The following is a 14,273-nucleotide window of genomic DNA, read 5'->3' as shown; positions in this document are numbered from 1 at the left end:
GAGAGAGAGGGAGAGGGAGAGAGAAAGCGGGAGGGTGGGATTGTGAGCAAGTGCCGAAGGGCGGGAGAGCGGGTGCATATGTTTTAAGCGAGGCTAAAGTAGTCCCACAGACCTAATTGCTAACAAATGTCCCAACATGGAGAGACGATCACCTTCACCTCCCAAGGCCCTCTGCAATTTCAAATGTAATTTTTAGCCCCCTCTCTCTAAGAGTGGATGTTTTTTGTGGCTTTGATCTCTGACCAGCCCTTTTTAACTTGGACATACACTACTAATTAATGGACATCCTGTGGATCAGAGAGGTAGGAATGCAGGAACGCCAAGCTTGCAGAGGAAAGCGGTCCGTTTGAGAGTAGTGGTCATTTGTATGCACCGTGTCTGACAAAGAATGGTAAGCATAGTTCGAATTACAGGGGGTACTGGGGGGTACTATACCCCCCAATGAAGACCCACTACCCCCAAAGAGACAGGAATATCAGTTTTGGGGGGGTCAGATATTTTTTCTTATATTGTGAAAAAATATCATTACAGTTGGCTACAATACAAGTCAACTACAATACAAGTCAACTCTAGTTTCACTGTAGGAACATGTTAATGTAAAGCCATTTCACCCTATTATGGACCGTACCATTTTTAACCACCGTGGCGCTAGAAGCAACGGAGATAGAGAACGAACGACTTCAACTTCTCAAGCAAATGTCAACGTTGAATGACTAAACGCTACGTAGATTCCTCCAGTAGGCTAAATTAGGTTTGCTGCTGACGTGCATGTGTAAATGTAAGTTGCTAGCAGACGTCTAGCTTGTCGAAAATGTGCTATTTTACAGCCTTCACGTGTTTTGATCTTTCATAACTCATGTCAAGTCTTATACCTGCTACTGAGGCTAGTAAAGTGGACCTTGGTTAGTGCAAGGTTAGTTAGCAAGATAATTCTCTATTTAAATAATTTATTATTATTATTTTACATTGTGGTGAGGTAAAATCGATTGTCATTTCCAAGGAGATTAACTCCAGTCCATAGCCTAGGTGTCCATTCTAATTTTATCTTGAATAAATTATTGTGCCCTTTTGAAATTAGTTTGGCACAGATCCTGTGTTGTTTTTATATTATGCACAAGAGGGTCTGATGTAGTTAAGCCTATATAACAGTATATAATCAGTGAAACCTGTGGAAACATAAAAAGAGCCAAGTAGCCTATAGGCTAAATAGTACATGCATTGAATTTGTTTTTAGCCTAATTGTTTAGTAGGCCTATTGTTTTTAGATTCTATTATTTCATATTTTTAGTTCAATAAATGTAGTTTCATCTGAGAACCCTGATACTAGGCTATCTTAATGAAACTAGGATTTGATTTTATTCACAGAGACACTATGATGAAAAGGAAAAGTGTATGTGTGCATGTGTATGTGACTCATTTGTAGTATACTGTAGTGTTGATGATACCCAGCTTGTTCTAGTTATCGGATTGTTGTAGGTTACCGCTCTGTAGTTCTTCTGTGGTAGTATGTTTTTTCATAGTATGCTCCTTAACCACATTAAATATTGCTCAGGTTTCACATATCTCTAAGCAATTGTGTTGATTTGACACTGACTACCATAGACTATAATAGAAAATTGGTTTCTGTTTATACGAGAGGGTTGGGTCTTACCTCCAGGTCTTATGAAATCTAAAAATAAACCAAATCAATATTTCATGAAATAGGCAATAGGCTTCTTGTAAAGGTATTACTTTTACTATTAGAATTGTATTTCAGTGCACTTTACTTCTAACTTTTGAGAGCTGATCAAAACGGTTCTCTTTTGGATATATAATAACAATGAGATATTAGCCTTATCAGTTTGTCACATGTTTAGACCTTGTATGTGTGTTGCACAACACATGTTGCACTTGGCGATCACGATGGGGATTGATACTGTATGGTAGTGGACCATGATGGCCATAGAAGAACTGAAGGAGCAGTAGCCCCAATTATGGTGGGGTAATTCGCACTCTGATGGTAAGCATGGCGTTTGATTAACCTTTTGCCAACACAAACTAGTGGTTTCTTATCTTCCCCCACATGTTAGAAAAAAGGTGATTGCAACAGGGAGAAAAAAATATCTGGAAAATGCATTACACAACAGCTTCCTGGAAATATTCACCTCTGACACTGAATTTATAATAGAATCATATATAACTTCCTCCCCCTCTCTCAGCCTACATCATTTCCTTTTTATTTACCTCCATAACATATGTTCAGCACTTGTACACATGGGTCTAATCCGCATAGCCTAAAAGTTGGATAAACACATTCACATTTGCTGGGATTTAGCCATAGATCATGTGATGACAATTTTGTAATTTTGAGTTATTAGAGGTTCATGATATCATGGAATTTTGACACTTTTTTGGAGTCTTTGGACAATAGACAAGGACATGTCATGACGATGATGAATCCCCACATGGTTTTCCATATGGAGCCTGTATAACCTACAACCAGCGACCCATGCTGAAAGATAATCATACACACACAGGGTGTGTGTGTGTGGGGGGGGGGGGGGGGGGGGGGTGCTGCGTTCCTCTTTCTTCTAATGCAACCATGCAGAGAAGCTTCTCTTGTAATGTAAACACGTTCACTTGTCTCTCTTTCACCTTTTTCTCTCTTTTCTTTCTACCGTAAGATGAACTCTTCAATCCTCCTCCTCCTCCTTCTTCTTCACCTCTTCCTCCTCCTCGTCCTAGTCCTCTGGGGTCCACGTGTGAGAGAACTCCACATTCCTCGGCACAACTGCAACTCCGGCGCATCTGAACCCAGATGCTTTTAAGCCATCATCGCTGCAGTCAACTCAGGAATGCCTCTGGCACAAAACAAAAACATGCAGCAGGCATTTATGCATGTTTTGCGTTTAAGTGACATAAAGGGACTCGCTTTACGTGCCAACCCCCCAACACCCACCCCCCCCCCCCCCCCCAGAACTGGAATTTCACAGCTCCATAAATCACTCCAGATCGTTGCTGTGAGACACGCAGTCCTGGAATGGGAGCTCTGGGAGTCCTTTTTTTCCCTCATCTTGATGTGATCTGCGCTTGTCCACAGAAAACAAAATTCCTGCGGGGGAGAGATAATGGTCATCTATCATCATGAAGGAGGACAAAAGCACACAGGAGTTGATTTTAAGTAAGACAGCTGGTAGTTATAAGTATAAGTATATATACTCTTTTGATCCCGTGAGGGAAATTTGGTCTCTGCATTTATCTCAATCTGTGAATTAGTGAAACACACACAGCACACAGTGAACACACAGTGAAGTGAAGCACACACTAATCCCGGCGCAGTGAGCTGCCTGCATCAACAGCGGCGCTTGGGGAGCAGTGAGGGGTTAGGTGCCTTGCTTAAGGGCACGTCAGCCGTGTCTAATGGTCGGGGTTCGAACCGGCAACCCTCCGGTTACAGGTCCGAAGTGCTAACCAGTAGGCCACGGCTGCCACAATATATATATTATATAGTTATATATGTATGTACATGTAATCACAGCTATTTCCACTTCTCTGATGACTAACTTTGTCTTCACCATGTCTGGTGCAACAATCTTAAGAAGATACACAGGGTTGCCATCCAACATACATTTATATGAGTCTTACAGTATATCCATCTGTATAACAACCAAACTGCAGTAAACTACAGTAGACATTTAGAGAGTAAACACATGCTCCTAATGGACAGAACACACACACACGCAAGCACGCATTCACGCACTCACGCACACACACACACGCAAGCACGCATTCACGCACACACACACACACACACGCACGCACACACAGACAGACACAGACACTCACACGCACACACACAGACACAGACAGACACACACACGCACACACACACACACACACTCAGTGTGCTCCAAGAACAAAGAATACTAGACTGGCCAAAGAAGCAGTGGATGATGCACAAGAGCCAATCACGATACAGAGTGTTCTTTACCTTCTCCAGCACCTTGCTGATGTCCTGGACCAGTTCCGTACATTTGGTTTCCATCCCCAGCAACAGCACTGCTATCTTGCACACGGACAAATTAAACAAGCTTAATTGGCTGAAAACTGATACAACATTCCATCACACTCACATTCCAGCAGACTGTTTTGGATGAGCTGTGTCTGCTCAGAGACGTCCATGGAAAAGAGTACTCTTAAGTTGTCCTGAGACCTGCCAGTGTAACAATGGTGATGTTCTGCTGGTAGATTCTTGGAATCATTGTCACTATTCTTTAACTAATAGACCACAAGTGTAGATAAATGAGGGATCAATTAATTTGAAAAGCACATACTGGATCAGTCAAACCTCTATATATAAATATCTGATTCCAACTGGACTGACTTGCGATGGATTAATAAGACTCTATCATTAAGAAAAATACACACATCTTAGACAAAATATGTGTGAGCTGATTTTTATAAAATCCTTTTCCTGATGCTGAATTTTATGGGGGGGGGGGATTCCCAGACATAAAAATGAATAGTTCTGGCCAAACCTCTGGTCAGTTTGCTGGACAGAAAGCTGTTTACTGGTGTCTCCCGTGGCGCCAAATGACATTCTCTCTCACAAAAACACATCATCTTTTATAGATGCATTCCGGACGACCCCAGCCTTCCCCTGCCACGAGGGAGAAGATGAGGGTCCAGTTATGTGTCCTCCAGGCAGAACCAAGAGTATGCTTCACATGTAGTTTCCTTCGGTCATGGTCATGTCCTTAGAATCCACTAGTTAGAATCATGTCCTTAGAATCCACTAGTCCATCACAAGCCAGTGGTTCATCATTATAACATACTAAGAGAAGGACATTGTAATGCATGAAGTGTACATGCATATACATTCAGTACACAATGGACTTATTTGTATATATACCAACATAGTAAGCGAGGTTTCCTGTCAGATGGCGGAAACTAAAACCCTTTTGGAATCCCTTGTTCCATCAGACTGCTTCTTTTGGAAAACCCCACTGGCAAAACTGATCTGAGAAGATTACTACTCAGATCACTACATATGCTGCACCGTTCAAAAGTGGAAATAAGCAACGTTAGCATCTGTGTGCTCCAGTTATCCCCTCCTTTTACTGATCTGGGAAGAGGCTTTGACATATGTTCTACCAGGGCACACTATAGAAACTATATCTTAAACAATATTTCCAATTAATTCATAAATTGTCCATTCCAGTTAGCTGTATTATACGTACATGTGTAATACCCTTCTGAATGTTGTAGGACCACATATTGGATTTGTGGAGTTTTCTGGAGTTTTCATAACTTTTGAGCCTTGGTCAAACGTATTTCTCCACTGGTAGACTTTTTCTGATTCTGATTAACAGCTACATGTGGTATCAATAATGTAACTCATGACAGCAACATGACTTTAAAGGTTTAAAAAGAAACATAATATTATGTCAGTTCTAACTCCAGTCCATATCTTTATATAAGATCTTTGGATGGTACAATGGACAGTGCAAAGAGTAACATGGGGTTGCACTGAGGCAGGCCCTATGTACAATACAAAATCGTGCTGACAAGACAATCCATAATTTAGATTCAAAACCACACTTTGACAGAGATTTAATGTAGACTGTAGCCTACAATGTACTGTTGTCAACGAGATTTGCAGAACATCCCCAAAGCTGTTGCAGTCCCCCCACAGATTGTTCAATAAGCTGCGAGGAGTGAAAGCGTAATAGATATGACACAGGCTGTGTGTCAAATAAACAGAGAACACAAAATATCACACAGCACTTCACTAAAAATGACTTCCTGCTGCTTGATTCCTCTTTGTTGTTCAACTTGGAAAAAAACATAATGGAGGGGAAAACCATAATGGAGGGGAAAAACAGCTCAGGCTCCATCTGTAGGTCATTGAGTTGAGGAAATCTGTCCAACTTAGTCTCTAATCTTTTTCCTCAAGTGCAAGCGAGTGTTAGAAATACTTCTTATACCGCTGAGATTTCCCCTACCATACTCGATACGGGATGTGAAGGATAAATAGGCTTCCAGGTTCACACTCAAGAGCTTTGAAGAGACTAATGGCGTAGTGGGGCGAGGTGCCGGAATGAATTGATGGTGAAAATGCAGATCCTTCACAATATAACATAAAGGTTGAATTGAATATTTCTGAAGGGAATAGACTGCCATCTGGTGGACATATTGTAAAGAGATCAGCAAAAAAGAAAATAGAAAGTGCGCCCACTATAAATCTTGTGTGTATTCCCGAAGAGAAGACGTTGCTTGCTATTCTTTGGTACAGTTAGTTTATATGTAAAGGATCTTGGCCAAGGGCAGACAGTTCTTGACTGTTTCAGCAGTTTATCTGACGTTTATTTATCTTATAAAGCAGCCAATAAAATAACTCAACCATTGTCTACTAAAATCAGATCTGTCATCCTTACTTCCATGTGAGCATTCTGGATTGTGTTGTAGATTTTCTATGATGATAAATCACATTTTCTATTATGATAATAAAATCATGCACTTAAAAAGAGCTTTTGGAGAGTACACAGAAAGTAGGTGTAACGTATACGGTTAGGGGATTAGGAGGTCAGGGATCTCACAATGCAAATCTTCCCAGACCAACTGCATTGAATGTCCATACATGTGATGCACTCACTGGAATGTTCTGCAACTAGAAGCATTGGGGTTTAAGATGGTAATACATCATGTCTTAAGACAGCATAGACTACTACATATTGCCACTGAAAATAACAAAACATTTTGATTTTACACATTTTCGCAAATTCTGAGCCAGTCTGTGGTGACTATTGGAATGCTATGATTGTGTGGGTACAAGGAATGCATTGTTTCTCCACCACAACCGTGGAGAAAATGGATTAATGAGTGCAAAATTGTGTCGCTCTGGCTCGCTGTGACCTTGTGAAGTGCAGGGCCCTGGAAGAGCAGAGAAAACATCAACACAGCACTTGGCCTAGGGCCTGCCGTTGGCCGACTGCCCATGGAGATGATGGGGAAGATAGACATGGATTTTAACCACTATTTAGCTTTTCCAACCCCCACAGCCTGAAACCATGTCTGACTCATTCCCCTTATCGTCACTGTCCGAGCAGCACATCACATGAGTTCTCTGAATCATCTTACATCTGACAACTTCATCATCTTGTCATCTTCTAGACCAGAAAACATCCAGGCAACGGGATAAGACACGAATGTGGCTGCAGGGAAAACAAGTCGGGCACAAATATTTTCCCACGTCATCCATGCACTGGAATAACCACAGAGTTTTGCCAGATGCATTGCATGATGCAGAGAACTATGGCCTTAGCTTCTCCAGGCATAACTGCATATGCCATCCATGGGCGTAGCACAAGATCCTGGGCCCTATGCATAGGCCCCCCCCTCATGCTTATATTCCAGACTGTTCAAGGGCCCTCTCTCCTTGGGGCCCTAGTAATCAGTACTGGTTTTACCCTCAGTCCGACGCCCCTGATGCCACCGATTGAGCGTATTTGCAGAGGTAGAGCGCACCGTTCAGTCCGTGATCAAATCGAAAACAGAATGGTGCACGAGCCGGACGTTCAGATGTTCCTACGTGCCCACTGCATTGCAGTAATAATGGGACAAGAGCAGACGGCATCAGTGAAGCCGCTCCCTTGTTTATGAGGTTGCTAGATATTGCCTGTTTTCCCGCTTCTAGGCTGTCTGGACCAACGTCGGGTCTGACTGGAGTTATATAATGACCTTCATGTGTCACAAGGAAAGGCATACTTTACAAATAAAACTTTTAAAGGGGTATGTGTAGGCGGAGACGCCTTGGACTTGTCTGGGATGTTGGCAACGGGGTGATGGGGCATGAGGTAACAGGTTGTCTGCTGCCTCTACCTGACTCAGCGCCTGCGGTTTTCTTTCTCTGACCATTAGCAACCATAGCTGTAATTACAGTGCTCATTTAGCCATACCTGGCTTAGACCACTAGGCTAGAACCTGAATCTGCTTGAGTCGGCTACATCATCCCATGCACACTTCTGAAAATTCCAAAAGATGAAAGGAATGAAAGGAATTCATAGGTTTGCAAGATTTCCATACTAGCTGTAAAACGAACGTCAAAGGTGTATTTTGCCAATTTGTGCGATTATAGAAACAAATATGCCCCCCCCAACAGGACCATGAACTTGATGGGACAACAACGCCCTCTACCGCCCAAATAAAATATCTACATGGATTGTGCGCGAGAAATTACACAACTTCTGGAAAAGTCCACAGGGCGTTCTTGTCCAGTGAATCACCAATCAACATCACCGCGCGGCTCGGTATAAATACATGGCGGTGGACAACAGTCCCTGCTGCACTTCATCAACTGGGAAGGCTTCAAGGCTTTATCTGAGGTGAGAGATGCTTTCTAATGCTTCATATGTTTGAAATAGCATATCCCTCGTGCATTCACTCATTTGCAAGTTAAAGCCACCACAAATAATTTTCAGAGGGATGTGTTGTAGTACCATGTTTACAAAAATGGTATAGTACCATGTCTACATATATGGTATATACAGTACCATATAGGCTTTAAAGATGGATTTCCATGATTTGGGCTGTAAAATGTAAATGTTAAACTATTTCGATATTTTGATTTTGGGGCGCATGTAAACATTTTGTTTTCAAAAAAGTAAAACATGTATTCACACAACCAGGGTGACGTGCGTAGTAGTACACAAGAAGAAATTGTTCAACATCACCAACCATTCAAGGCAACTGCATGCTGTCAAGATCACACGTTATGTTGCCCATTTAGCAGACAATGACACAGAATTCATATAGATTTTTCGACGCAGTTCGACTTGTCCCACTGACATGATGGGGCAGGCTGATGGCGAGCTTGTTGCGCACCGTTTTTTTTTTTTTTTCCCCCACAGCATGTTTACATTTGATGGCAAGCCGCCTGCCTTTTGTCAGTTGCGTGCGCTCTCATGCGTCTCATTTTTAAACGCTGTCCAAATTGTTGTCTCATAATTGAGAGTGATTTTAGGTTTAATTGAGCTAATATACTCTCATGTGAAGAGAATGATAGCAACTTTGTATGATTTGTATGGATAGCTAGCTGCACATCACACTCCACCCAATGTTTGTCCAGCTCACTGAGGAAAGAGGAGAGTAGGGTACCCTTCCAGGTCTGCACTGCAAAAAGCTGTTAGAATGACTTTGCAATCCTGAGAGGGTCCCCCCCCTTCTCTCTCTCTCTCTCTCTCTCTCTCTCTCTCTCTCTCTCTCTCTCTCTCTCTTATAGTCCACCAGCTGCACCACAGGCAACATTTGTGTAAAGAATTTAGAGGATTACATGCTTCTTATGTAACTAAGGCTCCCTGTGTCTAAGAGCCGTCATGTTTGTGAGCTTTTTGCACTTGATTGGGATGTGAACTCTAATTTCTCTCTACCCTCTCAGACCTCTCAGAGCACAGCAGTAACTCTGCAGTGTTTCACAGTGGACCGCCAGACAAAGTAGCCACCTCCTCCATAGAAGAAATGGCCACAGACCAAATACTGTGACTTTTCTGTTACTTCTCTCTTTATAATGTTGCTACCCTATCTTCAGTCTTATACAAGTAACAGTAAAACACACTCTAGAGGGTTGCATGTAAACATAGGCTTTGTTGAAACATAAAGTGAAGGATGTTGGATTAGGAGATTTCACAGATTATCAAGAGAGATTACAGACTTGCAGGGATTTGTGCTTGTTTCTGTGTAATCACTGATGGAGCTACACAAGTTCAAAGGTGTCAGATTGCTGAAGGAGGACAATATTGTCCAGGCCCACTAAATTTGAATGCATTGCATTGAAAGAGCATTTTGTGATCATTCTCTTCATTTATAATAACTCACAAATAATATTTAGTGGGAATATTGGGAAAGAAAAACAGGAGCACCTCCCATGTATCAAAAAAAGACATGAGTATCATGAAACCCACCAAGGTCAGCTATAGTGTTCCCCTTCTATTGACAGCCAGACAAATATAAAACTGCAAAGTCATAGGAGAACAGAGAGATTTGTCTCAGATAATGCCTATTTTTAAAAGAAAAAAATAGGTCAGGTTGATATTTGAACTGAAAATAGATTACATTTTGGTGGTGTTGTCACTGTATTGCTGTAAGACTAATATTTTTTCTGTGATATATGGCATTTGGCTCACTCAACAAAATTGGCCAAATGAAACTTCAGCAGGCAAAACAATTTTGTGCCGATATCTTGTGATGAGAAGTAAAGGAAATTTGACATGGTTCATCACTACCAAATTCTTCTGATGCATGTCATGAAAAAACACTTTTTTTTGTTTGGGCCAGTGGACCACTGTATGACTGGACTGTATGAGGATGTGAATATGTGCATTAAATCAGTTTGGAAGCAGCATCTAGTATGCATACCTTTTTACATTTACACACACACACACACACACACACACACACACACACACACACACACACACACACACAGGCACATTGTTTGTGCAGACACATACACACAATTTTGAACAGACACACAGACATACAGCTCTGGAAAAAAATTAAGTTGAGTTGACGGTCATATTCAAAACTAAGAGATCACTCAGCAATAGTTAGCCTAAAAATCTAGACGCACCCTAGCTGGCTCATCAGGCTAAGCATGACATCATAAAAAAACACACACACACGCACACACACGCACACACACACACGCACACGCACACACACACACACACACACACACACACACACACACACACAAACACACACACACACATGCATACAGACGGTCTGGCTTTCGCTAGGTGACACATCTAGTCTTCAATTAGTTTGAAGGCGAGTTGTTATAATGCTTCTTTATAGTAACTGTTTATGTTATCATAATCATACACACATATACTGTAATTGATATTTTATGATATGTAGATGTGTTATTTATCATAATGGTTTGTATTCAGTTTTGTCTACCCAATATTGCCATTGTATTCTTAATTCTTAAGCATCAGTGTAGATAGGGGGTCCAGAAAACCCTATATGTTTAGACCATTAGGTAAAACCCTTAACGTTGACATGTCTGTGTTTCAGGTTTTTGCTGGTTTTTACAAAATGAGGGTCTTCAGCTCTGTGGCGGTTCTTGCTCTTCTATGTGTCCTATCAGAAAGCATTTTGCCTCCTTCCAAAGAAGACCTCGGTCGTGAGTAACAAAGTTATCATCATTAATCAGCTTCCTTTAAAGCTAGCTAGGATGTGGTCAGATTGTTAGTATTATTGATTGAAAATGAATGTGTGTTTTATTTTAATCTCTTCATTATTAAAATGTAGGCCTACTATTATTATTAGTACTAAATGTTATTGAAATTCGAAAGAATGCACCACCAGCATTCCTTAGTCATGTTCTTATGAGTTTTATTATATTATAGTATAATTATATATAATTATATATTATATGTAATTTCGATCTCTTTGTATGTCTGGAACATGTGAAGAAATTGACAATAAAGCTGACTTTGACTTTGACTTTGACTTATTAGCTGGGCATTGATTATTAGCTTTTCAGCTTTGTGTGAGACTCACCCAAGCTCTGCTCTGTGTGCCGCAGAGATCTCGCTCCAGGGAGAGAAGTATCTGGACAAGCAGATTGAGAATGCCATCACAGGGGTGAAGGAGATGAAGTCGGTGATGGAAAAATCAGGAGAGGACCACAAGAAGTTCCTGTCGGCCCTGGAGAAAACCAAACAGGAGAAGGAGGTACTGTGGGTCTGGGACCATGAGCTGTGGAACGTGTCCTGGGTTGGCTGAGTTGCGGGTTGAGGCAGAGTTCCTGTCTTGAACTGGCATGCGTAGGCATGCAAGGATTTGAGTGGAAAAAACATGGTGAAAAATGAATTACACACCATTTTAAAACCATGAAGAGGATAAAAGTAAATGGGTTTGAAAAAATAATTTCATTTTGATTTTTTTTTTATAAAACAAGGAATTAATATTTCAAAGTAATATTGAAGACCCCGCCCCCCCCCCCCCCCCCCCCTCCCGTCTGTGTGTTTGTGTGTGTGTGTGCACACCACAGGAGGCTCTGAAGAGCGCTCAAGAAATGGAGACGAAGCTGGAAGAGGAGCAGGAGGTGTGCAATGAGACCATCAAGGCCCTGTGGGAGGAGTGCAAGCCCTGTCTGAAGAACACCTGTGTCAAGTTCTACTCACGCACCTGCTCCAGTGGCTCTGGCCTGGTAGGCCGACAGGTGAGCGGTCGCAGCGACAGCAGCACGTCCACCCCGGAGATACAGCCAATCTTCACACACGCAAACTGGGCCCTTAGTTTCACTGAGAAGCAACTGACTATGAACAAAGCAGCAAGCAAAGTCCACCGTGTATGAACTAAATTTAATCTAAATCTAATTTATTAACTTGGCAAAATCGCATAGCGAAATGATACCATGCGCAAGTTCCTAAGTGCACATAGGGGTGGGTCAGCTCAATGTTCTCTCATGCCATGCAGTAGCTTTAGTTCGACGGACTTGTTGCCTGCCAATGAAGTTAGGGCCCCTCTGTCTTATGGGGCCCACGGTGGGATGGTGCACGTCATGCATAGCATCCACCACCCCAACCACATGGTGCTTATAACTATAAGGCAACTAAGAGTTATCCACTGCAACTGGCTACACTGCTTCCAAACATGATAGCAGGGCTTAAAGTGTTCAGGCACCATGCCAGTGAACACACAGTGAGGAGAAGCACACACTAATCCCGGAGCAGTGAGCTGCCTGCTACAGCGGCGCTCGGGGAGCAGTGAGGGGTTAGGTGCCTTGCTCAAGGGCACTTCAGCCGTTCCTACTGGTCGGGGTTCGAACCGGCAACCTTCCGGTTACAAGTCCGAAGCGCTAACCAGTAGGATTTAAATAGTCAATGAGACCACAGTATATATGGCGTCCTCATAAATGTCTGATAACTTCAGGCACAGATATTTTTATTGATTTAAGTCCTGTGATAGTTAACTGTACTGTTGAACCTGTGATGTTTCTATCCCTGTTGATGCTATATTGATGATATTAGAAAAATGTTGTTGCACTCTCCCTGTCTCTCAGTTGGAGGAGGTTCTGAACAGGACGTCTCCATTCTCCATCTGGATCAACGGCGAGAACATCGACACACTGGCCCGGGAGGACCAACAGCAGAGCCGCGAGTTCCAGAACCTGGAGAAGCACTATTCAGAGGTGTCCGAGGGTGTGGATAGCATCTTCCACGACAGCATGCAGGTGTTCGACCGCATGCGCTCCTTCCACCACCCGATCTTCAACAGCCCCTTCGGCCGTCAGCGTGTCTACCGGTCCCCTCTGTCGGACCCGCACTTCCACGGATTCCAGAGCATGTTCCAGCCAATGATGGATATGGCTCGGAACATGTTTCAGTCTATGGGGTCACACATGGGCAGTGATGGGGACTTTGGGTTCAACCCATCTGGAGGTAGTAGTATCTTTGTGTTACTGTTAATGTATTAGTTTAGTCTTTTGCATAGCCATCTTCTCAGTGCGACCGATTTCTTTCGGGTAGTTTGTATCGGTAATGTAACATAATTGTTCTGTTTGCTTGTAGACGAAAGCACGAACGAGGATGTTGTCATCACTAAACCCTTCGGGAACGACCGCATGACCTGCAGGGAGATTCGGAGGAACTCGGCTGGCTGCATCAAGCTCAAGGAGGAGTGTGAGAAATGCAAAGCTATCCAGCACATCGGTAAGAGCCACTGAGTCCTTTCCTCTGGGCAATGCTACACTGATATTAATGCCAGTAACTACAGCCCCAGAAATGTTTGCTTACACGGGCTTTAATGTCTAGACAGACACTGGGCAAAAAGACACCTGTCAGAACTTTGGCAACCAGACATTATTCTCCCAACAAAAGCATTACATACTATTTAGAAATCAGAACTTGAGCCAACTTAATCACATCAGCTGCTGATGCTGTGCATAGTCTGCACAATAATGAATTCATAGTAAAAAGCCTTGTAAAAAGATCTCTGTAAAAGTCTTGTAAAAAGATAAACTAAAAGGTACAGTTAGCAATTCTGATGCCTTACACTTTGTCAAAATGAGCAAATTGCTCCACACAGTTCTCTATTCGGTGTACTGATAAAAACACCTGGCACTGTAAACAAGAAGCAGAGTGACACGGACAAAAGCCATAAACGAGCCCAGCCAATCAACACAGTGTTTTAAGAGCATGTAAGGAAGCCCTGTAATCTGATTGGCTGTTAAGATCGCATATTAACCTTTCGCAAAACTGAACCAAGGATTGCATCTCTGATGT

The 14,273-nt window shown here is 42.4% G+C and overlaps 1 protein-coding gene across 2 annotated transcripts in view; it reads left to right on the top strand.

Annotated features, from left to right (window-relative positions):
* The first annotated feature begins 8,219 nt into the window (after positions 1 to 8,219).
* Positions 8,220 to 14,273, top strand: part of clu (clusterin) — a 24,247-nt gene continuing 18,193 nt past the window's right edge. Inside the window, exons 1-6 of one of the 2 annotated variants that reach the window (XM_042095256.1) lie at positions 8,220 to 8,363; positions 11,056 to 11,164; positions 11,570 to 11,718; positions 12,038 to 12,208; positions 13,052 to 13,430; positions 13,560 to 13,714. In XM_042095256.1, the coding sequence (XP_041951190.1) occupies positions 11,077 to 11,164; positions 11,570 to 11,718; positions 12,038 to 12,208; positions 13,052 to 13,430; positions 13,560 to 13,714 (942 nt within the window). In that variant the 5' untranslated portion in view covers positions 8,220 to 8,363; positions 11,056 to 11,076. Of the gene's footprint in view, positions 8,364 to 11,055; positions 11,165 to 11,569; positions 11,719 to 12,037; positions 12,209 to 13,051; positions 13,434 to 13,559; positions 13,715 to 14,273 lie in introns of both variants that reach the window. The other variant, XM_042095255.1, reaches the window with a different exon arrangement.

This window comes from Alosa sapidissima, chromosome 6, assembly GCF_018492685.1.
Source record: "Alosa sapidissima isolate fAloSap1 chromosome 6, fAloSap1.pri, whole genome shotgun sequence".
Lineage (NCBI taxonomy): Eukaryota > Metazoa > Chordata > Actinopteri > Clupeiformes > Clupeidae > Alosa > Alosa sapidissima.
This window is presented reverse-complemented; position numbering and strand designations above follow the sequence as displayed.